The sequence below is a fragment of the Globicephala melas genome, chromosome 16 (genome assembly GCF_963455315.2).
Source record: "Globicephala melas chromosome 16, mGloMel1.2, whole genome shotgun sequence".
Lineage (NCBI taxonomy): Eukaryota > Metazoa > Chordata > Mammalia > Artiodactyla > Delphinidae > Globicephala > Globicephala melas.
Window position 1 is genome coordinate 25,729,124 of NC_083329.1, and position 25,166 is coordinate 25,754,289.

At 55.0% G+C, this 25,166-nt stretch overlaps 1 protein-coding gene across 2 annotated transcripts in view; it reads right to left on the reverse strand.

Annotated features, from left to right (window-relative positions):
- Window positions 1-6,654: 6,654 nt before the first annotated feature.
- Window positions 6,655-25,166, reverse strand: part of SUFU (SUFU negative regulator of hedgehog signaling) — a 110,896-nt gene continuing 92,384 nt past the window's right edge. For both annotated transcript variants that reach the window (XM_030865476.3, XM_030865475.3), the window contains exons 9-12: window positions 23,145-23,279; window positions 21,440-21,578; window positions 12,616-12,684; window positions 6,655-9,909 (exon numbers count right to left, since the gene is read on the reverse strand). In XM_030865476.3, coding sequence (XP_030721336.1) covers window positions 9,820-9,909; window positions 12,616-12,684; window positions 21,440-21,578; window positions 23,145-23,279 — 433 coding nt within the window. In that variant the 3' untranslated portion in view covers window positions 6,655-9,819. The remainder of the gene's footprint in view (window positions 9,910-12,615; window positions 12,685-21,439; window positions 21,579-23,144; window positions 23,280-25,166) is intronic.

A 25,166-nucleotide genomic window follows, 5' to 3' on the forward strand; every position in this document is an offset into this window, starting at 1 on the left:
GGGGGTGCGTCCCTGCTGCCCGCCAGTCGGCCGTCTCAGCCTTAGCAGGGAGGGAAGGGCACCCTCGCAGCTACCGCACCGTTGCGAGGACGGCAAGCGGGGGAGGGGCCCCGACTCGCGGGACCGGCAGGAGGGATGCACAGAGGTCCCCGATCTTCCCGCCACGGCCTGGCCTCGGAGTCTGAGCCCGGGGATAGGGAGGATACAATGGGCTCGGAGCAGAGTGCGGCTGGCAGGGTGGAGACGCGGGCGGGCAGCGGGCTGCGGTGAGCCGGAGTCCCGAGCTAGGGCGGAGAGAGGCGGAGGGTGGTGTCCCTACATCAAGGCCGGTCCCGCTACTCTGCAAGGGAAGGGCGGGGAGACTGGGAGGGGGAGGAGAGGAGAAAGCAGCAGCGCAACAGCGGCGCCTGTAATCAGCACCCGCTGGTTCTGCCCACCCGGCACCGGAGAAATAAGCAGACGCGGAAGGGGGGAGGAGGGGGCGGGGAGTATTGTCCGGAAGTGCTATTACAGCTGCTGGGGCGCCCGGCTCCTCCCCTTTTCTCTATCTGGAGTTGGGGGCTGTTCCGGAGATTGTTCCTGCTATTGGTCTCCAAACTGAGGCTCCGCCTCTTTAAGGCGGGGCAAGCCGTGGGCCTCATGTGACTTGCACTAACTTCGGTTACCTTAAACATTGGGGATGGGGGTTGAGTTTCCGCGCTTCTTAAAAGGGAGATGATAAGATTGCGGGGTGGGACCACATCTTTCTGGGCCTCTTCACCCATAGCTCTTTTTACCTGAGAGGGAAAGGAGGGTTTGTCAGTCTGCTCATCTGTCAGATGGAACTGAACAGTGACTTACAAAGGTTCACTGTGCAGCAATTTCCCGATATCCTCAATACTTTTCCCTATATATATATATATATTTTTTTTTTAATACGTTATTTATTTATTTATTTTTGGCCAGGCCTCGTGGCTTGCGAGATCCTAGTTCCCTGACCAGGGATGAACCCATGCCCCCTGCAGTGGAAGCACGGAGTCTTAACTACTGGACCACTAGGGAATTCCCTTCCCTACCTTTCTAACTTAGAACTACCAAGCAAAATATGCATTATCTCTCTTCAGTTAATAAGGAAATGGAGGCTTAAAAAACTGGGGTCAACCGGTCAGTTAACAAATATTTAACAAAAGCCTCATGTCCCAGGCGTTTTTCTAGGCCCTGGGGATTCCCTGGAGAACACGTACCAAACTTTTTTTAAAAAAATTAAATATGTAGGATAATTTCTGTGATAGAGAGTACGGGACTCACACAGTACTCTCAGAAAAAGTGACATTTGAGCTGAGACCTGAATGTTCAGGAGGGGTTGGGCAAGTGACAACCTGGGAAAAGAGTGCTTCAGTCAGGAGGAAAAACAAATGCAAAAGCAATGAATCAATCAGGCATGTTCCAGGGCAGAAAGAAGGCCTGTGGTGAGGGAGAAGCCAGGTAGGGACCAGAACACACAGGGTCATGGTAAGGAGTTTGGACCTGAAGCTGGTTGTGAGAAGCTACTAGATTTGGGATATATTTTGGAAGTAGAGCCAATAGGACTAGATAGGATTTAGACATAGGGCGAAGAGGAATCAACACATAATAGTAATGGGGTAGGAATGGGATCAAGATGTGCTTATCACTGTATATATATATAGTATATCCTTCTGAACTTATGATTTGGGCCTCAACAAGAGGCTGGGTGGTGGTGCCATTTACCCAGAAGGAGACAATTGGAGAGGATTAGGTTTGGGTGGGGACATTTTTAATAGTTCTAAGTTAAATCTGAGTTGGTTTAGCTATCCCAGTGGAAATCCTAGAGGAGACAATTGTATATACAGACTCAGAGGGGAGGTTTGTGCTGGAGATTATGGATTTCAGAATCATGGGCGATTATGTTCTGAATGGTAGGGACGTCCCTGGTGGCACAGTGGTTAAGAGTCTGCCTGCCAATGCAGGGGACATGGGTTCGAGCCCTGGTCCAGGAAGATCCCACATGCTGTGGAGCAACTAAGCCCATGTGCCACAACTACTGAGCCTGTGCTGTAGAGCCCACAAGCCACAACTACTGAAGCCCGCGCACCCTAGAGCCCATGCTCCGCAACAAGAGCAGCCACCGCAATGAGAAGCCCGCGCACTGCAACAAAGCGTAGCCACAGCTCACTGCAACTAGAGAAAGGCAGCGCACAGCAACAAAGACCCAATGCAGCCAAAAAAAAAATTTTTTTAAGGTATAACTGAGATTCAAACTCAGTTCAAAATGACCCATGGGTCCCTGATCCTTCCATAAAACCAGTGAGCTTCTCTGCTTCAGGACCTTCAATCTCCTTATTCCTGATTGGGGGGTGGAGGTGTTAATGTGGGCCCTTCAAGGACACAGCATGTGTCTTTTAGTACTTTACATCCCCTTACATGGAAGGTCTTATGCTGAATGAATGACGCATGCATGCATGTCTGAGTGAATAAACAAGGAGAAAGTGGTTTTCTAGCCCTAATCCTCAATTCCATGCTCTAAAGACAGTGCAAAGAAACAAGGTCTAGATTGGAGCGTCCTTCTCTGGCCTCCTCACCAATGACCTCCAGGATAATCTAAAGGCTTCCACTCATTTATCACCTTTCTAGACGGCTCCCCTTGACTTAAACATCATACTCTTCTGATTTTCTTCATATCTTTCTAACCACAGACTTCTCCAATTTCCATCTCCTAAATGTTGGCTGCCCTCCATGCTCTTCTCTTACTAACCTATACCTGCTCCCTCATTTACTCCTAAGGCTTTATTACTGTCTATATACTGATGACCCAATCAGTCTCCAGCTTAGATCCTCACCCTCCTGGGTGCAAACCCATGAAACCAACTGTGCTGTCCACCCAGATGTCCCACAGATACCTTGAATTCAATGTACTGGAAACTAAAATCTTCATCCTCTTCGCTTTCCAGCCTGCTGCCCCTTCAAAATGTTTGCAAATCTTGACTATTTCTTAACCTCTCCATTACTTCACCACAAACTCTTGCCTAATTATTTCAGTAGGTCCTAATTGGTTTCTGTTTCTGCCCTTATGTCCTGGAGTCAATTCTCAACAGAGTAGCCAGAGTCATCTTTGAAAAGTATGTCAGATTGTGTCACTCTTCTGCTCACTTTATAATTGCCAGCAAGGTCCTACAGGATCCGGCCTCTGTGTAAGTAATCTCCTATTATCCCCTTTCTCTCACTCTGCTCCAGCCCCACTGGCTGTTCCTCAAATACACCTGGTGTGTCTCCCATGCCCCACCCCTCCAGGCTCTTAGCAGTTGCTCCTCACTTTGCCTGAACCAGTCTTCCCCTAGATATCCCTACTGCACCCTTCTTCCTCTCATTGAGATCCTTTGTTCAAGTTAGCCTAGGCAGTGAGGCCTTTCCTGACCTCTGTATTTAAAATGTGCCCCTCCCCCAGCCCTATCTCCCCTCCTCTGTTGCGTTTTTTTTTTCTCCATAGCACATAGCTCCATGTACTATGTATTCTACTTTAAAAAAATATTATCTTCCATTTCCAAAATATAAGATCTGTGAAAGGGGTTTTCTTTAATGCTGTGTCCCTGATGCCTACAGTGGGACCTAGCACATAGTAGCTGCTCAATAATTATTTGTTGAATCAATGAATGAACCCCATTCTCTCCATTCCTACCACTTCCACCCTAATCTAGACCTGACTGGTCACCTTGCCTCCAATCTAGTTCTCTTTCAAAATGTTCTCCATCCAGCAGGCAGGGGGATGGTCCTACTGTGAAAGCTGGATGACTTAAGCCAGGTACTCTAGGCAATTGGAACTCCACAGTTCCCAAGAAGAGTTTTGGGGCTTTGCCCCTGTTGTTCTGTCTGCCTGGAGAGCTTTTCAAAGTATAGCCCCACCTTCTTTTGCCCAATTCATCCTTAAGCATCAGGTTTTGGCTTAGATGTCATTTCTTTCAGGAAGGTTTATAAATCTCCCCAGACTGGGTTGGGTGCCTTCTCTGTGTTCATATCCTAGCATAGCCCTTTAATGAAGTGTTAACTCTAACTGAGCAATTACTATGTGCCAGGCACTTCATGTGTATTATCACATATAATACTTGCCAAACCTCTGTGAAGCGAATATCCACTTTTAGAAGAAGAAACTGAGGCACAGATTAGTTAACGTGCCTCAAGTCAAACTGATAACAAGTGGTGGAGCTGGGGTAGGATTGAAAGCAGCTTACTGCCTTCCCCTTTTAGGGCTCTTGCAATTGTTTCCCGGCCGGTCTTCCCCCACTGCACTATGAGCTCCTTAAGGCCAGGCCTGTGAAGAGTCTCCCAGCATATAGCTGAGTGCCTGCCACACGTTTGTTGAAAGGACAAGTGAACATATTTTCTAGTTCTTACCATTTCCACAGTGTTATCGTAGTGGCTCAATAATGCTCAGGTGGCCTTCCTCTGACTTGTCAAGGTTAAGACCCAGAAGCTCCATTCTCCCTCCTTCTGGTGCTTTCAGCACTGAGACGGCGTGTGGGGTGGTAGTGGGTGAAATTGGCAAAACAGAGGAACAGCGTCGGTTCTTTTAGTTCTCTGGCCCCAGGAAGGCCACTGCTCACCTCACAACCCCCTCAAAGTCTCCCTTGCCCCTCAAGTTCCTCAGAAAGCTGTGCTCACACAAACCATGGACACCCACCAGCAGTCTTTTTTGCCCTTTCCCCACCCTGCCCTCAGCTCTCCCGCGGAGACTTCCTGCACTGAGGAGGAGGGGCTGGTTAGTCCCACCAGAGCCCATGGAAGGGTCCCGAGATGGCCACTCCTCCCAGGCCACATCCTGCCCTGCCCTACGGTCTCGGTCTCGGGACATTCCTCTCCCTTCTGCTGCCCAGCTAGTCCCTCCCCTCACCCCACGCTGGCCTCCCAACCTCAGAGCCTGGCAGGCTGGGTTGAGTCACTCATTTCCAGCATGCATTCTCCTTCTGGTCAGGCCAGTTTGGCAAATCTCTCAGGCTCCCCAGACCCATGGCCTTGGATCCTGTGGGTCCCCCTCCCTAGGGCTCCTGATCCCCCAAATAGGGCAGAGCAGACTCCTGGAGGAATGTACAGGCTTTCGGAGGAGACATTAAAGATCACATGGACGGCTTCTCCCCTCCTTAAACCTAGGGACAGAGTCTCTGCTCTGGGTCCAGGAGCCCTTTTCTTTCCAGAAACAACCCCAGCCTACTCCTGTCTCCCGGAACCACTTAAGCACAGAATCTCGCTATTCTGTTTTCTTTGGGACAAGAACTTCACCCTGACCCTGGGTCCTTCCAGGCTAGTCAGATGAGGAGGATTAGATAAGCAACCTGCCCCCAGTCTCCAAGGAGAAAGGGGAAGGGGTGTGGCCTGGGCTACCCTGGGGTAGTCAGCCTGGCTCCAGACCCTCCCAGCTCCCTTGCTCTGACTGCCAGAGGGACTGAGGGCCCCAGACAGGACCTGCCCCACTGCTGAGGAGGGGCGGGGTGGGGTGGGGGGGCAGCCATAGCTCAGCAGGAGGTCACAGAGGAAGGAGGAGTGACCTCCCCCTGGGGCAGGTCCCACAGATACAGCTGCATCTCAGAGGACAGGGAGGAGAGCTAAGAGACCCTTCACAGGAGCTGACTCCTTCTGCTCCCTACCCTCTTGTGGTGCCCCCAGGACCTCTGCAGAACCCCCTCAGTGCTACAGCTCCATCCTGAGGACCAGAAGAAAAGGGCCCTGCTATTCCCCAGGACAGACAAGCAGGCCTAGTGGGAAGGGAGAGAATGTGTTTGGGCCCAGAGCAGTCCTGCGGCTTCCTGGACCCTGCCTGGGTGTAGACCCACTCCTGCCTGCCTCTAAGGCCCCCGGCTGTTGCCTTCTCCCCCTCTAGCCCTAGGCTCTGCTCTGCCACACCAGGCCCTGGAGAGATAGGAGCTGGGTGATCCAGGGAAGGAAGATCCACCTGCCTCCTCCCCCAGACCAGGCCCAGAGGATTTAACAGGAAGGGTAGGCTGGCCTCTGTGCCACCCAGTGGGCCAGTTCTGAGGCTGCCCCTCCATCCTCTCCACAGGCCCTGGATTAGGAGGTTGAATTTAGGTGCCTGGTGAGGGGAGTGCTGTCTCTTGCTCTCGCTGAAAGGGGCGTAAGGACCTTGCATGAGCCTCTCCAGCCCCACAGAATGGCAGCAGGGTCTGTGGTCCTCCTGCAGCCCACACTGGACCTGAGGGGCCGTGGGTGTCTGCCTCGTATAGCTGGCAAACAGCATAGGGGAGCCCCTTCTTCTTGGAAGCTTCAGCCACGGGGACCTGAGGAAGGCCCGCCTTCCCACCTGGTGAGAGGTGGGTAGGAGAATGAAGCAGAAGAGAGGGTCTTTACCCACACACTCATCTCCCCAGACTGTGTTCCACCTCCTACCCCCCTGACCTTACAAGCATTCAAGACCAGTGAAAGAGAGCCTGTACCTGTGAGGTCATTTCTGCATGACTGAAGAGTCACAGGCCATGTGATCCTGCTTCCCTGGCACCCTCTCCACTCCCAACATCAGTCTTCAGGGCCCTTCCACACCTGGCTTCTTCTAAGTGGCTGAGTCCAACCCACCCCCTCTGGCAGGGCCCCTGGCTTTCTGCTCCCCTACTCCAGGCAGCCAGAAAGGAGCACAAGACCCAGGCACTTCTGCAAATACGTTTAATGCACTTAGATTACACAGAGGAAGAGGGGGCAGGAAGGAAACGACATCTAAGTGAGTCACCCAAAAATTCTTACAAAAGTCCCAGGCTGGCTGCAGCCCCCAGGAACCGAGTCACCATTGACATTAGAAACTAATATAAAATTTTACAAAAGTCTGCTCATTGCAGCATTCAGGTACTTGTACAAAAGGAGGGCTCTTTCTACAGGGCTCCTGACTTACAACAGGGACCCAGGTACCTCACCTGGCACAGGGACCTGGAAGCCAGAGAGGAAAGACAACCAGATAAAAAAATACAGTCAAGGGAATTCTCTCTTGGTCTGCCCCATAGGGGCCGACCTTCAGGTTTTTTCCCTGCTCTCAACGCAATCTCAAAACCCAGTCTCAAGACCCTGTGTTTATTTTTTAAAACGTCCTAGCCCTTTAGACTCTCCCCAGGGCTTCCCAGCCCCTGCCCTGAAGCCTCGCCTTGGGAAGAGAAGGGCAGGAAGAGGCACCAGCTCCCCAGCCAGACCTGAGACCTTGCATGAGCCTCTCCAGCCCCACAGAATGGCAGCAGGGTCTGTGGTCCTCCTGCAGCCCACACTGGACCTGAGGGGCCGTGGGCGTCTGCCTCGTATAGCTGGCAAACAGCATGGGGGAACCCCTTCTTCTCGGAAGCTTCAGCCACGGGGACCTGGAGGGACGGGGTAGGATGGGGCAAGTTTCGAGGAAGCCTGTGGAAGAGGCAGATTTAGGGAGGGAGGAATGAGGTCAGGGCTCCCAAAGAGCTACAGGGAGGGAAAGAAGGGGTCCATCTAGTGAGCGTCCATCATATGCCAAGTGCTGTGCTGGGCATGCCCCATGGTCAGCCTCGCTTCATCCCCAGTGAGGGTCCCCTCTCACCAGCCAGAAGCTCAGTGGAGGGCCCCCTCGCTGAGAAACCTCTGGAAGGCACCACCGCCTAAGGGAAAGGAGGTCTGGGCAGAGATGGCGAATGTTCTACCACTCCCCCAGAGCCCATGCACTGTAGGGAAAGGAGATGGAGGCTGGTTCCAGCCAAATTTTGGAGGTTCCCCACCTTCCTGCCCACCTTCCCCAGGGCAGGAAGGGGCCACGGGCTTCACAGGCTCATCGTCTCAGAGCTCTCCTGCTTCCCTTCTGCCTCCCACACTGACAACAAAACTTAGCTCAGAAAATAGCCCTTCCCCCCAAGCCAAACCAGGCAGGTAGAGGCAGGTCCCCAGAAAGAAAGAATCTGTGGAGGGGCAGGTCAGGATGGCGAGCAGGGAGGCAAGCCAGTGGCACCTCTTTGGCCATGAAATGTCTGAAGACAAGAGCTTTAAAGGCAGGGATGCTGTGGTGGGTGAAGGCCAGGAAACGTCCTTCTGGAAAAGTCCTCAGAGCAGAAGGCACAGCTGCTGCCAACATCAGGTCCCGAGGGGCTTCCATCTTCGGCGCTTGTGTGCGTGTGGGGGCGTCTCTCCCAAATGCCAGGCTGATCCGCCGTGAAGCGCTGAGTTTGATGGGGTTAGCCAGGCAGCCCTGCTGGTGTATGCAGAGAAGGAACCAGACCCGAGTGGCCCCTTGGAAGTCCAACAGCCTGGCCACTACCCTCACGGCCCCTGGAGGCAGCTCTTTGGCTAGACTGCTCATCAGAGGCGTCCTGCACCCCGTGGGCCTCCTTGGCACTCCCGGTGGTGCCTGTGTGTATGGTGGCTGCAGACAGGGACAGGGCACGGGCCTGTGTGGTCCATGACAGACAAAAGGACTTTGCTTTGGAAAGGCCTGAAGGGTGATCTCGGAATAGCCGTCCCTGGAGTTGGGGCTAAGAGGGCACGAAAGGGGCTTTGCTGATTCCAGGTCGAAAGTGGGAGACAACCCAAGAAGAACCCCAAAACCATGGGCCAGAGATAGGCTGGCTATGAGATAGGAAGACCATGAGATCTGCAATACTGGGGTGAGGGACCAAGGACCGAGAGAGGCCAGGATGCAGGAAAGGAGACAGGACAAGGGGTAGAGAATGAAGGATGAGAAATGAATGGATGCAGGGAGGGCGGGAGAGTGCAGCGTTTGCAAAACCAAAATGAAAGACATGTTGAGAGGTTGATTTTTCTGTTTTTAATAAGCCAGAGTCCTGCAGCCTGGAGGTTGGGAGGCCCAGGGGATGAGGAAATGGGATGGGAGTGGCAGAGAGCTGGAGACCCAGGCCCGGAGTGGCAGGTGGGGATGGTCTGTGAAGCGCTGGGCTTCGCCCTCTCTCAGGCACGCCTGGTTGGGAGGAAAACACCTGGAAGGTGAGGCTGCAGTCACCAAGTCTCAGAGGTCCTGATGATCCTTGAACTTTGTGGGGACCCAGTCCAGCTGGGAACCAGCAGCAGCCCTTCCTGGCCCCAGCTAAACTGGGCTCAAGGCTGCATGGGGGAGTGCCTCGGCTCCACCAGGCCCAGCTGGGAAGAAAAGCCTCTCCGCGAAGCTGGCTCCTCCAGGGCCCCGGACTGGCAGGCGAACACTGGCACCTTCTCTGGTGGCAGCTCAGGGGGAGACGGCCCCAGGCCCTTGTCTGAGAGAATGAGAAAGTTCATCTGGAAATAAAGTTCTGTTTAAAAAACATTATATAGATGGCTTCTGGGCATCTTTGAAGAGCAATAAAATACCATCCGGTTTCTACAAAATAAAATAAGGAGGAAGAAAACCAAACACGATCGAAGGAATCGTTCCATGGCCAGAGGAGCTTGACTAACAAAGGCTCCCCAGAGTTGAGCTGGGCAGCGCAGGCGGCCACTCCGCCTCCCTGCTGCTGGGCTGTGTGGCAGAGGGTAGGTGAGAACCAGGCCTGTCTCCACCTAGGAGCACATCAGAGGTCCGGAGGCAAATCTCAAAACGGAACTTGTGGCAGTGGCAGGAGGGGAAGGTTGGCATTTGCCCAACTGTGGCCCACTGGGGCCAGGGCCTGGTCACATGGCTTGGCCGGCTGCCGGGGGAGGCCCCCGAGCTGCAGGTGAGGGGGGGGCCTGTGGCCTGTGCGTGGCATCCCAGCGGGCTACGGGCGCAGTGGCTGCGTGGTCATCCTCACACTTGTCCTTTTATTTGTGGGAGTCTCGTTTACGCAGTTGTTACACTGGAGTCACCGGGGAGCAGCTGGGCTCTCCCTTGGCCCCTGCAGGGCCCAGCCCAGGCTAGTGCAGCGGACTGTCAAACACCATATCAGGTAGGATGGAGACTTTGAGCTTCTTTTCGGGCCAGCTGTACTCTTTGGGAAGTTTGAACTGTGGAGGGGGAACAAGCACAGAGCCAGAGTATACATGGTTAGCAGAACCCTCTGCCTTCTTCCCACGCTGCCTAGAGAGAGGCCAGGACCCTCACCGAGGCCCCGTCCCCTGGGTGCTGGGGGCAAGACAGGCCACTGGTTGCCTGGCTTCAGTCACCAATGCTAGACCCAGGTGGGCGGCTGGGGTCAAGCTGCTGGAGTTCGCTGACCCCTCCTTTCCCCTTGCCCTGCCAATAATTAACTGGGGTTGGAGGAGGCTTGTTTTCTAACACTTTCTTGACTGTGCTGACCTCCCTCCAGCTCACTTCCTTGGTTCTGCCTCAAGCATGTAAGGAATCTGCTCCCTGAGGCCCAGGGGCTAGAGGATGGGGGGCAGGGGAGGGTGCAGATGCTACAGGGAAGTGGCTTGAGGTCTGGAAATCTGCGGTCCTGTCCCTGCCATGGCTTCTTTCTGAGGCTGGTGGGGAAGAACGCTGGAACTGGCCCTCTGTAGCCTTTGCCAAAGGGTCCCCAGAGAAGGAGGTCCTGGCTCGGCCTCGGTGGGTGCCGAGAAGCACGGCTAGTGTGGCTTAAGGTGATTTCTTGGGCCTGGTGCATTCTCGAGTGGAGTAAACCCCCATCCTGCTCCCCCTTGTTCATTCTCACCTCCTTCCCAGGGTTACCAGCCTGAGAAAGGTGCCAGCAGTGGCCAAGGAGAGCCCAAGGTCTTCCTACCCGACTCCCCGCAATCACTGATTTGCCTACAGTTGTGTTTCTCGAGCTTCTGGTGGGGGTAAGGGAAGAGGCTGACCTATCTTATTCCTTGTGTATGCTAGGACCCTGCATGGGTCCTATGGTGCTCATAGATGCTCCGCGATTTAGGAGCAGGGTCTGCCTTTTATGACTCCCGCTGCCCCGGGGCCAGGCAAGAAGGCAGGCCAGGCTGGGAAGGAGGGAAGAGCAGGGCCTTCAGCCTGCCTAGAGCTGGTGCTGGCAGTGGGTGGGCCTGACACTTCCTGGCTGGCTCCCTCTCCCTCCCTCTGATGGGGGACTGTCCAAGCCAGGACCAAAGTGGAGAGTAGGGCAGGGTGTGGGGACAGCCTCTGGACAGGAAAGAAAAAAAAAGTCATTTTTAGTGACCTACTTTCCTAAGCTCCTCCTGGCTCCTGTCCCTCCTGCCTGGACTACCCCCCTTCCACCCCCTCAGCACCCGAGCTGAAAGCAGCAGTCTGGCATGGTGCCATCCCTGTGCGACATGGCCTCTCCGGAAGCACTTCTGGGCAGCTGGCTCTGGTCTGACTGAATGGGAGCCAGGCTTCAGGGACCGGTGACTTGCGGGGGTTGACTGGCCGGCACAGACTGGGTACTTGGTGACTTCTGAACGTATACATGAGTTAATTTACCAAGCCACATCCCAGAGGAGAGAGAAGACACTATCCCTTTGGGGGTGACCTCAGGCTCTGAGGACTTCCTGTTCACCTGGAGACCTGGACGGGCCAGTCCTGCCCTGTGCACTGTCCTCCGCCCCGTGGACGTCTGTCGGAGGCCTCCGTGTCCTGGCTGACTCGGCCCTGGAAGCCCCGGCAACTGGAAGCTCCAGCCCTGGCTGAAAGCTGGCTCCTGCCTGACTTCGCTCTAGCTTGGAAGCCTGGCCCCTGGGAGGTGAAGGCGCTCTCCCCCAAACACACTTCCTGGCACAAAGGACGAAGGAAGGGTCTCTGCCCCGGGGCAGGGGAGGCCCAGAAGAGCAGGAGGACAGCCAGCTTTGTTAATGTTCCATTAACCTATCGGGCAGGGCACTGAGGCCAGGAAGGCTCAACCCTGGGGTGCTGCTTGGTAGGAGGCTGGGGGAGGGGAAGGGACTTTCCAGGATGAGGTAAATCCCCACAAATGAGGATGCTGGGAACAAGGAAGAAAAACAAAGGGGATTATGGGCTCCATTCCTATACCCCAGCAGAACAGCCAGGGAAAGCACAGGCCCCCACCTGGCCCGCCAGCTCGGCTAGGGCTGGAAGAGATGGACCAGAGGGGAGAGCTCATGGCCAGAGAAGGGAGGAAGGAGAGTGGCTCCTGGGTGGCCTGAGGCAAGAGCAGGAGTCCCTCGCTGCCCACCAGAACTCTCCCGTGGAATGTTCTCTGGCAGCAGGCGTGGGCTTTCTGTTCAGAACCTGCCAGGGAACAGCAGGGACTGAGGAGAACTCTGTGCTCCTCAATGAGGAGCCTGAAGGCCCTGGCTGCCTCTTCAATGAGGTTCTCAGGAGTTGGCAATTCAGACAATTTGCTGGGTGTCCTTACAAGGGCTGGCGGTGGGGTAGGGGGTGGTTCAGGGAAGAGAAGTAAAGCCTATCTCCACACGTCAGACACACACACACACACACACACACACACACACACACACACACACACACACACACACACACGGGGGTGGTTCAGGGAAGAGAAGTAAAGCCTATCTCCACACGTCACACACACACACACACACACACACACACACACACACACACACGGGGGTGGTTCAGGGAAGAGAAGTAAAGCCTATCTCCACACGTCCCACACACACACACACACACACACACACACACACACACACACACACACACACACACACACACACACACACACACACACACACACACACACACACACACACACACACACACACACACACACACACACACGCTCCTGGAGACTGGAACCTGCCGTCAGAGAGAATCAAACAGCTTACTTCCTCTGGAGAAGTCAAATCTTCCAAGTCCTCCAACATTTTCTCTACAAACTCTTCAGTCAACAGAATCTGGGAAGAAGGCACAAGACAGGCTTTTTATTATTTTTTTAAAATATATGGTCTTTTTGCTAACTGCCAAGCTATGGACCTTTCTTCAGGCCATTAAGGAGCTATGAGGCCACTGCAATGTGTTCTAGGGACACAGGGAAGGGCCTGTCGCCCACATGCCCACCACCACCTGCCTACCACATCAGAGGGACTGGAGCAGAGGAGGAAGGACATCAGAGGACAATGGGAAGCAGGGGGGGACATCTGGAGAGATGGCGGTGCTGCTCCCAGAAGGGACACGAGAACGGGTGGGGAGGAACCCCTGTTTTGGCAGTTCGGGCTTCCTGCATGCTGCAGTATGGTAGTGGGGAGACAGAAGAGCCGAGGGGCAGAGAAGAGAGATTCCAACACTGTCCTTGCCCAACCAGGTTCACTTGGTAGGACAGAAGGGATCTGTCTGGATTTGGAATACAAGCCTCGTCTGGAATCTGGAAATGCCCCGGAAGGTACATCCAAGAACATCTGAGCTGCAGAATTTGGAGATTGTACACCAACCTCTCTCATTTTACAGAAGGGAAAGGGACTCCTTAACTCCCACTTCCATCCGTGGCCTCCACCTCCTCCCAGACTGGAAGCTCCCAAACCCCTGCCCTGCTGGCCCCATTCAGCCACTGAGTTCTTCAAGCTTTCCTTTAAGAAACCTCTTCTCCAGGGCATCTCCCAGCTATCCCACTTTGCTGTTCTAGTCTGGTGTCTTGTGGCTTCACACTTTGATGTAGAGGACAGCCTGGTCCCACTATGCGGCAGGCACAACCACCACCCTCACCCCCTAAAGCAGTTTTCACAGTTAGCAGCAATGTTCAAGGGTACCCAGGGCTTCCTCAGCCTGGTGGGCCGTCTTCTCGACTGGCTCCTCTGCCCAGCCTGACCCCTTCCGCTACCCCTCTACCCCCGTGCTGGTCAGCGGGGCCCCCTGACCTCTGCAGCAGACCCTTCTGTCCCCCCGGGCTGTGGCTCTCCCCGCCTCGTTCTGCCTTCTCCAGCAGCCTGTGAACGCCCGGGGTGGGGGTGGGGGGGATGGAGGGAGAGAACAATGAGTTGAAGACCAAGGTGAGGGGCTCCTCTGAGGAAAAGTCCCCTATGACAAGGAGGAGGATCCAGGACTTGAGAAAATACCCATCAGGTTTCCCCTGGGAGTTGTCCACTCTGATGAGAACCTAAGTTTCAACATCTGGAATAGAGTCAGCTTGTGAGATCAAGTGAAATGGCAGAGAAAGGAAGGCGAGCAAGCAGGATCACTGGGCGCCTCACAGGACGGAGGGCTCCGAAGGAAGGAAGTTGATGGGCTGGAGGTGTGAGCAAGGAATGAGAAAACTACCCCCAGTGAGCAGGTAAAACACCGCCACATCAGGCACCGTGCTAACCGCTCATGTATCTTATTGCCTTCCAGATGAGGAAACTGAGACACAGATGGGTTATGTGATTTGCCCAATGTCACGTGGCTTGTGAGCAGCTGAGACAAGATCAGGTCCCGGTCTTGCCTGGACACTAAAGTTAGCGCCCAGAGCACAGCTTCCAAATCCTAAGGTCTTGCCCTCATTTATTGATCCTTCCACTCGTCTGCCCATCCATCTATTTGATTCCATAAGCATTCCCTGGGTGCCTCTGCTAGGCCTGGCCCTGGGTGGAGCCTCAGGAACACAAGCATGAAGGCAGTCCATTCCCCACCTGGACAAGCACCTTCCCGCGCTTGACAGGGAGCCAAAGGTCATCTCCTTCTCAGGCTGCAAGCCCACAGTCAGGGACAAAACAGCTCCAACCACTGGCCCACAACTCCTCACCAAGGTTTCTGTTTGAGGAGCTCAGGCTTCAAGTGGAGACAGAGACAAGGTTTAGACAGGCAAAGCCAGTCCAGGGAAATGCCCACCTGAGGTGCCCCCTCCCACCTTCCTCCTGGTTCCCCAAGGCGGGACTGGCTGGCTCCTCTCACAGACTACCGAGACCCCTTCCCAATCCCACCCTGACCCTTGCTCCTCCCGCTTTTATCCCAGGGCTCCCCTCCCCACTGCCCCCCAAAGCCCAGAGTCTCTCTACCAGTTATCACCAGTCTGCTTGAGTAGTACAAAAGTCACATTCACATTTTTGGCACTTCCGGGGCCTGCTGCCATCTCTGCAAATGCTAGCACAAACACAAGCATACCTAAAACCCAATTATATTACAGTGGCTCCAGTCCGGGCCAGGCTGAACTGATTTCTAACCCACAGATACTTCGGAGGGAGGACATTTCTGCCAGAGAGGTAAATAGGCCTGGCACCGTAGCTAGTGCTGGGGGTGAGATGGGATTGTGGGAGGGTTCACAGGGACGGTGACCACGCAGAGAGACTCCAAACAGCTGTAGAAATGGTAAAGGTAAACCCACCAACACTGAGTTCAGTCCTAAGCCAGTTCCTCTGACAAAGGCCTGGAACTGGTGGTGGAGAGAGGGTATGTTATGGTGGCCTTTGGTACGATCTGTGTGTGGACTCATTTTATACTCAGCTGGGGGAGGGGATGGTAAGACCGAAAAAGGGGACAAACCCTAGTCACTACTCAATTTTCACTTTTGGTGATTTGTTGGTTCCTGCTGGAAACTTCGCATTTTAAAAGAATTAAACGGGGAAAATTATACATGAGATCTGCATGATATTAAGGGTGACATTCCCTGCAAAGAAACACGACAGACTGTCATAGCTCCAGGCACCTAATTTAATTTCCTTTGGGAGTTAAACCTTAGAAGCTTGGATTGAACAAACAGGCCCTGTTCTTTGTATATTTCAGACCTGGAGCTGAGAATGTTAACAGATCTTATCAACAGGACACTGGAGATAGACAGCTATGATGGAGCAGCTCCTGGGCGCTCTCACGAGGAACAGACTCGCTGTTGTGATGCAACTGTGGGAAAAGCCTGTGCAATTCTGGGGCTTCGGGCTCTTGAAGCTCCCTGGGTCCCCATGGAGCTGCCTGGCTCTGCCACAAATAATAACAGGAAGGGTTATGATAATGACAGTGAGTGGTAATAATACCGCCAACAGCAGAAGCAGCGCCTCCCCCGTGTGCCAGGCACTGGGCCAAGTGCTTGACCGGTATCATCTCACTGAATCCTTAGGGCAGTCCTGCAAGGGAGGTAACCAGCATTCCCATTGTGCAGATGAGCGGGTGTCGAGAGGAGACAAGTCTGGACTTTAGAAGAACAGTGATCTGACCTCATGGTGGTAGAAGATGCTCTTTTCCTGTCTGGGGAAAGTACCCCAATTCAAGAAGCCTTGTATGCTCAGAGCTGACTCCTCTCTCTCCTCTGATGGGGGAGGTGGAGGTGACTTTGGCTTCAACCAATGGCCTGGAAAACCAACGACACATCTCCCGGCCACCTGCTCAGCTCAAGAGGGCTGGAACCCTGGGCGTCACAGACATGCAGCTGCTCAAAAACCAGGATGGCCAACTGGAAAGGAAGGCAAACCATGCCCCAATACAGTTTCCAAGTGGGGACAGCAGGTCAAATTTCCAGGTCAGCTTGGTAAATGTGTACATAAGACGACAGTTGCATTAGTCCAGAAAACAGCAGTAGAAATAATAATAATAATGAAAGTAGCACTCATCGATGGTAGTACTCACCAGGAGCTGGGCATAAATGCTTATGTCTGTGCACAAGCAACCCTTGGAGGGAGAAGACTCTAGTGAGACGGGAAAGCCCCCCAAGCAATCTGAGCAGCAAACTCCCCTAGAAGAATTCTGAAAACCCAGAGATACCAGGCCCCATCCAGACCTTCTGAATCCAGACCCTCTGAAGCTGAACAGCTCAGGCAAGGCCAAGGCATCTGCATTTTTAAAAGGCAACCCCTCCCTCCAGGAGATCATGGTGGCGGAGTGCTGGGGAAATACAATCACAGGGGAAGTGGGTTTGGGCACAGGTTTAACCAATACAGATGAGTTAGTGGCTGCAGCTCTACTACCAGCTCTAACTGGTGGAGCTGGGAGGGGAGTAGTGGCTCCCTGTCCCCCATTCCCAACCTCCACCTTTGATGAGGCTTGGAACACAGGCCAGCAGCTTACTCCAAGGTGCTCACACCCAGTGCCTTAGGACAGCCTGGCTGGTTGGTGAAGACGCAGGATTGTCAACAATCTCCCAATTCCCCAGGCCCCAGCAAGTTCCAGAAGGAACCTGAAAAGTGATCTTTCACCAATGCCTACTCTGGGCAGGCCTGGCTATGGGACAGGCAGGGGCCCAGCTGCTGTAGATCTGATTCAAATGTCTGCGGTCAGTGATATTTCTGAGTCTGCAAACAGCACTGACAATGCCCACTCCTTCCCCTTAGTATGACAAGCCACACTTTGTCTGGGGCCTTGTTTGCTCTTAGTGTTGACACGTTGTTCTTGCTTCCCAACAAGTTTGGCTTTCTTTTTCCTTCCCTTTCCTTCTCTCAGGGAAGGAGATGTGCTGTTTACGGGGCAGAGCCTGCCGTGGAGCTGCTCTGGCACTCACAATGGCAGCGGGGGACACAAGACCAGGAAGCAGGCCAGTCTGCATCCCCCCAACCCCGACCGGCCAGACAGAAGTGAGAAAACAGCCCAGATGACCCCCATCCCCCAGGCTCGGGGGCAGAGGTGTGTGTGGCAGCTACCACTGCAGTGGTGGCACAGGGAGGCCACCTTCATTTCCTGTCCTTGCTGGGTGGTGAGGAGCTGCCTGAGGTGGCCAGGAGCAGGCTCACACTCCCCCTGCTCTGGCTGGCTGCCGCTGAGGGCAGAGCGGGCCGTCACAGTCCTCGCCCGAAGGGGAGGCTGCTGCACCTCCCTAAGCACAGTGCTGGCATTTAAACCCTAACGGCTGTACCCTGGACACTGAGGTCCCCATGGCAGCCCAAGCAAAGGTCTCCAGGGGGACCAGGTCGTGGCCAAGTTCACCAGTGGAAGGAGAAACAGCAGAGGCACGGAAGAGGAGCTGCCCAGGGCCTGGGCCAGGGATCGCCAAGTGTCTTCCACACAACATCCAAATGGGTGCATGGGGACAGGAGAAGGCAGCGGCTTGTCCAGAGGACAGTGGTGAGTCAGCCGCTGGACTAGGAGGAGAGCCCAGCGGTGACTCCCCAAACCAGGCCTGGAGAAGCGAAGCCCACTTGAACAGCTGCTGGGTGTCTTCTCCCAAGCCCTGGGCCTCCCATCAGGGCTGGTAGGGAATGGCTGGGAACGGGGGGCCACCTGGGTGAGCTGTCAGACACCACACAGCTGAGAAAGCATTGCAGGGCTTAAAAAAATATTCTCATATTTGGCGATGTGACCCCTGTGTGACCTCTGGGGCCGACTTCTCCCCCTTCAGATCAACCTTGGCTGGGGACGGATGAACGACTCAGCTCTGGGCCAGGCTCCCACTCAGAGGCTAACAGCCCGGTGTTGACAGACTCAAGGGAGAGAGGCTTGTTAAAGCCACTGGGATGAGGAATGCTGGGGGAAGGAGTGCAGGAGAGGACGCTGGCAGGCATCCCCCTGGTCTGAAGACCCTCCTGTACAACCCTGGAGTTGGTGGACAGCCTTCACCATCTCAGAAAAGATAAAAACAGCAAATGGTAGGGCAAACGGAGGAGTCTAGCGTCAACCTATGGAAACTGAAGAGCCTAAGGAATTGGAGGATTCCTGCCTCTCCAGCTCCTCCAGGAAGCAGGGAGTGCCTACTGTGCTTACTCTGGGGTTGCAGACAGCCCTGCCTTTCTGGGCCGGGGCCTTGACGTTCCTGGGGCTGGAGAGATGGGGCAAGGAGGAGCCTGGAGGGCAGGTGCAGGCCCAGGAGCAGGTGGGTGTGGAGGCCTGTCTGGGGCCACTCCACAAGCTCCGGAAAGGGCCCAGATTCCCTCACTTTCTGCCTTTTTCTCTCAGGCTCTCCTTTGTCTCTCTTCTCCCATGTGGGGTGTCTCTGCCATGCCACTTCCCCAAGAGATAACAGGCCTGGGCTGGAGGCCAGAACAAGGTGCCAAGGCTGGGAGTGAGGGCTTCCAAGGCTGTTGAAGGCTGATGCAAGAAAGTCATCCTAGCCCCTCCCTACTCCTCTGGGACCAACAGGGAGTGTTCAAGCAGCAGCCAAGAGAACAGAAGTCTGGGTCTCTTCAGTCCTGGGGCTGCTGCATCCAGTTCCTTCCTGATGCTCTGCCCCCAGCAGGCCTGGGTACACAGGGGTCAGGGAGACACCCTGGATCCCGGAAGCATGAGTGAGAGATTCCTGTAGGAGGTGAGGGCAGGCCTCTCTGTTGGGGTCTCCCTCCAGAGGAGCCTGGGGTCCCTCTTGGCCCAGTGGAGTGGGCCCTCACTGGTGACTATGAGCCTGACCCCAGGCCTCCAGGAGGTGCTCAGACTCCCGGGGAGACAGGCAGCCCCACAGGGAGACTCAGAGGCCCACAAGTAATTACAAGCCCAGGTTCCCACAGGCTAGGGAGCTGCCTGTGACCACAGTGGCAAGACCCTAAAGAGGAAGGCGGGCTGCCAGTCAGATGCAGAAAGTGCTGACTGCTTTGGGGGCGGGGCGGGGAGGAGGGCTGGTGTGGGTGTTGGCTTCACAGCTGAGGACAGGCTGGCCTGGGGGCAGGGGCAGGGGCAGTGGGTTTCCCAGGGCTCCCTGGAAAGGGCCTTGAGAAACCCCTTGGTGAGTTAGGGTGCGTGTCTGGGGAGCGGGCCCCAGCCAGCCTTCCCGGGAGCTCCCCTGTGAGCTGGCCCCTGTGGTGGACCACACTAATGAGCCCATAACACAGGCCTTTGATTAAGCAGCTCCCAGCACAGCAACTTTATTGAAACATGCAGGCCAGCGGCTGGTTCCCACAGCTCCCGTTCCCGGGGCAACGGCGCCTGGGAGGGGACCATGTGCTGGGAGTCAGCAGGGCGAGTGCTCAAGCTCACTGAGGGGCTGCCAGGGAGGCGAGGGGGAGCAGGGCTGGAAGGGAACACCAGTAGCCGGAGGATCAGGGGCTTGGGAATCAGGGTTGGGCCCAGACCTTTGTGGGGACTGGGGGGCAACGTGACATCTGCCGAGTCCTCTGGAGGCCCAGGTCCCCAGGCTGCTGAGAACTGGAGACGCTGACTCCCCCCCCATCTCCGCTGGGGGCAGGAAGATGTTCCAAGGGGGATGGCGGGGCTCCAAGGACAGGTTCAGAGTTCAGCATGTGAAAGGCAACTGGGTGAAATTTCTTCTTGAGTTTGGGGAGACTCTAGTTCCTACTTCCCCAAGAAAATGTGCTTAACCTTCAATACACAAAAGTGCTATCTGAGGACACTTCTGCTGAGACCTGTCAACACACTGTCACCTGCTAGGAAGGAGGACCTGTGACCTCTCAGGGGCTGGGGGTCTCCTACACGGTCCCTCGTTCCCCAGTCCTTCCCAGCTCTGCCCAGGCAGAAGGTCTACCCCCTCCCTGCTCTCCACAGAGGCAGCCCGGTGCCCTGGGACACGCTGGGGCTGGGGGGAGGCCCTTTCCACTTGTGCTGGGCTAATTTCAAATGTTATACTTCAGCGCTTTTGCTACAGCAACTACCAACACCACATGGACAGAAATCTAATGTTACCAAGTGGGACTTTTAAAATGTATTTATAACTTTCTGGTTCAAAGTAATTTTGTTATGAAACAATGTAATAACAACAGTGGAAAAAGGCAAGATAATTTATGGAACACAATATCCCTAAAGCACCGGCTTCCATTTCTACCTCAGCTTAGTCTGGGGAGCGTGGTTGGTGTCCTTTGTTTGCCGTTTGTTTTAATTAAGGGTTAGTATTTTGGTGGGGAGGGGCAGGGAGGAGCTGGCCTGAGGAAGAGACACAGACACTCAAAGACTAAAAATGTGCCTACATTAATGCTATACACACTTCACAGACCCCCACAGACCAGGCTAAACCCACAGAACTGGCAAAATTCTCTTGCCCTTTACAGTAATCCCTCCGCCCACCCGCACCCTCCACCATACACCACAAACAAGGCAGAGTCACCTGTTAGATCAGGGTCAGATGCCCTTTCTGAGAGAGGTAAGGTAGGGTTCCTCCTCCCGTGCCCCCAACAAACAAACAGAAAAGGATGTCGTTCCTCTAATACATTCGGGAGTGGGAATCAGGGTTGGGCCGAGTACCCATTAGAGACCTGGACGGGGCCGGGCTGGAAGGAGGCCTATGGCTCAGGCCCCAGCACCCCGCTTGGCAATGGCTTGAAGCTGTGCTCCAGCCAGAACAGCAAAGGAGGGACAAAGTATTCCGGAAAAGCCAGCAGGTTTCTGCACAGAGAAGCTGGGTGTCCATCAGGAGGAAAAGGAGAACCATTAGACGGGGGAGGCTCTGTGTGCCAACGCCTGCCCATCTCAGCCCAGCTGAGGCATCCAGGTCCAGATGCCCACTTTCTAGGAATTCTGGTGGGCTTTCCATAGAGCACGAGAGTGGCTTCCACACTTCCTCCCATCCTGCTTCACCCTCCCGCTTCCTGTTCCTTGGTTTACCCAGTGTGCAGAAAGTCTCACATCCCTCAAACCTGAATTTCCATGGCCAACAGAATTATCAACGGCCAGGGCCTGGAGAGTTATCGCTCCTGCCTCAGGGTCTGGGGGAGAGGCCAGGAAGTGCTTCTGGAGCTGGTGGGCTAGGCAGTAGCATCCACACTCCACATGGCATCTCACAACCAGCCCCTCAGGAAGAGGAGCCGCCAAGAGCTGCCAAGGGGGGACCGAGAGGGGGCGGGCACGGAAGGGAGGGAGGGAGAAGAAAAGGAGCCTTCTCACTTGTAGCCAGGGTCCATGAGCTGCGTAAGGGTGCTCTTCGGTGGCAAAGGCGCCTTCTACTCCCGTGGAGACAAAGGTGATGGCCATGTCACCTGTGATACTTTTATATGTAAAGTGCCGTCCGTGCAGGAGCCTGCCCCTGGGGGTGGGAACATGAGACAGTGAGAGCAGGCCTGGCCAAGGCTCAGGGACTGTGGAGGCTACACTCCCCGGGATGGGCTGTCTGGCAAATGCCCTCCTGACCGACCATCTGCCCACTAACAGGGGCCTGGAACTAAACACGTTCATCTCAACACCTCCCAAGAGAAGCCTCTTACGAGTTCTCTACTGTTATCCTTCCAAAGTGCTCAAGGCTAGCAGATACTAGAGCAGCATTCAAAGGGCCTGAAAGGGGATGGGAGTCCACCTCCTTCGTGTCCTGGTGAGGAGACTGAGGCCAGAGAGGCCGGTTAGTAATGTGCCCAAGGTCAGGCCCAAGGCTAAAAGGCGGATCGTGCCCCACCTTTGTTTGGAGGGTAGGGGTGAAGAAGCACCTAAACGAATTTCCCACACCCTGGGATGCCGGCCTAGTGCCCTCACAGCACAATCCTGTGTCCGGGGCACAGTCTTCCACCTCCTCCTGGCTCCCCATGAGATTTAAATGGCTACCAAGGCCACATCTTTAAAAAGAAAGCTGAAGCCAAGTGGGGTCACTCTGAGGGAGCCACAAGAAGTTACTGTTAATCCCAAGTCTGGAAATACACCTGGGGGAAGGGCAGGCAGGGGCAACCAGTGGGGCAGAGATGCCAGTCAGCAAAGGAAGCAAAACCTGCTCCTGGCTTTCTCACGTTGCCTCAGATTAACCCTTCACCAGCCTAAAGGCCCTGAGCCTGGGCCAGAGAGGGAGCTGGAGAGGAAATCGTTGGGGTCCTGGGGCGGGGGGGGGGGGGGGGTGCGGGGGCCTGGCCAGACCCTGATCGCTCTGGCCACTTGCTCTCGTTGCCCTACTGGGCAAGGCTGGTCACCACACAAGGTCCTTCCTCAGGCTCCAGGGACAGTGGGGATGGTCCAAACCAGTGCAACCCCTTTCTTCCTTGTCACTGCTGTCTGAGTTTAGAGTTATCCTTGCTGCTTCTCCTGCTATAAAAGTGAGGGTAGAACCCCTGAGGGCTGTGGAGGAAGCCACAGCTGCAACAGGTTCAGCCCTGTGCAGCATCCCCATGCAGAGAGCTGAATTCTGGCCACAGGGGTGGGTTTCTGGCACTGTGGACAGCAGCAGGAGGGACACAGCTGGGCTTCTGGGTCCCTCAAGGAGTCTGCTGTGCGGGCCATGGGGTTTGGAGAACTGAGTGTTTCTGCATGGAAAAGCAGCAAGGAGGAGAAAATAGAGTCCCACCCATCAGATTCCCCTGCCCTACTACCCCAGTGCTACTGGGGACCCTGCCACCCCTGACTCTGGGCTGGTGGGATGGCAGGGCATCTGAGACTCCCTAGGTCACTGAACCTTCGTAAGGGAGCTGGGGGACACTTCTCTGGACAAAGGAGTGCTCTCCAGTGCGGTGAGCACTACTGGAGGGCTCAGGGTCCACAGGCTCCCCCAAAGGCCCAAGACGGAGCGGGCTGACTAGCTCTCCTCCCCACCTGGGCCCCAGACTCTGCCTCGGTGTAGGGGGCAAGCACAGGCCTGGTGGCTCCTTGAGGCCAGGTTGTATGCTGTGGGGCTTACCTTAGGCAGAGAGGAATGAGGGCTCCTGACTCCTGGTTGAATTTCAGATGTACGCTCTCGAGCTGCCGTGTGCGGATCAGCTCATGGGGAATAATGGCCGTGGAGCTGTCACTTTCCAGGCTGTCTTTGCGGCTCCTGCAAAGCAAGCACAGGAACAGGGTCAGCACAAGGTGAAAACCGCAGGACAGAAGGCTCTCAGGCCAGGCTCCTGAGGAACGACAAGGATGGTGATTGATGATGAAGATAACAACAGCCAGCATTTACTCACTACACGCTCGCCAAGTGCCAGCCCTGTGTGAGGCACCTCTCGCTGATTACTCCTCACAGCGCCCCCGTGAGGTGGGCACTATTATTATGGCCCTTTTACAGATAAGGAGCTGGGGATCAGGGAGGTGACCTAACTTGTCCAGGTCGCAAAGTGGGGACTGTGGAGCTGGGATTTGGTCGCAGGTTGGTCTGGCTCTGAAGCCTCATCTTTGGCCAACACTCTGTATAAAAGCTTATGTCACAGTGGCTTGTTCTTCCCTAAGATAGCAGCAGGGGCTTCTGGGAGCCCTTCTTCCCCTGCCCTAGAGCCTCAGACCCCAAGTTCTCTAAGGCTGGGGTGCTAGAGTACCAGAAGACATGGCTCCGAGAGCTTCCTTCCTGCTGACCCTGAAAAGGCTGACATCAGAGCAGGCTCAGAGCATGCACACTCCTGCTAACAGCCAGCAGCTGCCGTGACATACACGTCCTTCATCCAACAGGAAATGACACAGTCCTCATCGAGGGGTGGAAACCAGGCTCTCATCAGTCAGATCAGTGAGCCTGGCTGGGCAGCAGGACCGGGCCACCACCCTGCTGGGCTACGAGGCCCCAGGAACCCTGGACCAGATTCCTCCTGACTGTGGCCCCAGCCATGGCGAACTGTCACTTCTGCCTCACGCTCCATCCTGTCCTGCTTCCCACCCACAGCTTACTCCACAGCTGGGCCACGGGGTCCCTTGGCAATCTAAGATTTGCTCTTTCAAATTCAGCTGGCCCCACTGACAACCTCTCAAATCCGCCTCAGCCAGAAGTGAGGGTTACCCACTGATCTCATTCAAAAGGCCAGATCCTGGTTTGGACTGTGAATCTCAGAACAATTCCCCAAGTGAATAAAATACTGGGTGAGAAGCTTTAGTTATTTATCGCTGAAGCGGCAATAGCCACCCAGGATGTCCGGGCTTGATCTGGGCTTGACAGTCGCACAGCCAGTGGGGGCCCAACCTACTTACACACTGGGGGGCTGAGCACCGGGGCCTGTGGCCCAATGAGGCACCCCAACACTCAGAGCACCTCCCCAGAGGGAGGAGGATGCGAGGTCAGCAGGCAGGATGGAGGGTGACATCAGAGAGCACAGGGCCCTACTGAGGCAGCGGTTTATAAAGCTCCCGAGGTAACGGGGACCATTCCCACCAGCTGGGTGGATCCACCCTCAGATGTGACATGTGACTGATCTTTCACAAAGTGGTCCCTTCCTCTGGTTTCCAAAGCCAATTCTGAAACTGCCCTTTGCCCTAGTGTCTCCTTTGACAAACCCTTTCACAAGACCTGTGAAGGAGACAAACATGCTGGCCAAGAGGGTCACAGAATTTCAGGGCTGGAAGGAAACTCTGAGGTTGTTTAATCTACCTCTTTCCTTTACAAAAGAGAGCCGGTAATGTGCCCAAGGCCACAGAGCTGGGCTGTGGCAGGCCATCGTGGGAGCCGAGGACCTCTGACCAGCTCTCCTCCCCTTACACCCCGGCTGCTACGCCTCCCTTCTGAGGAGGGCAACACCAAACACCACCCTCGGGGCTTGGACAAGAGCAGGACTCAAGAAAGACAGCAGCCCTCTTTGGTGAGCCCTTACTCTCCTCCAGAGTAAGGAGTCCATAGATTCACTCACTGAGTCCTCACAGCAAGGACTCTACACCAGGTAGATTCCTCTATAGTTAACGCTTCTTGTACAGGTCAGGAAACCCGTGGCTCAGAGAAGTGAGGTGATAAGCCTACAGTCAC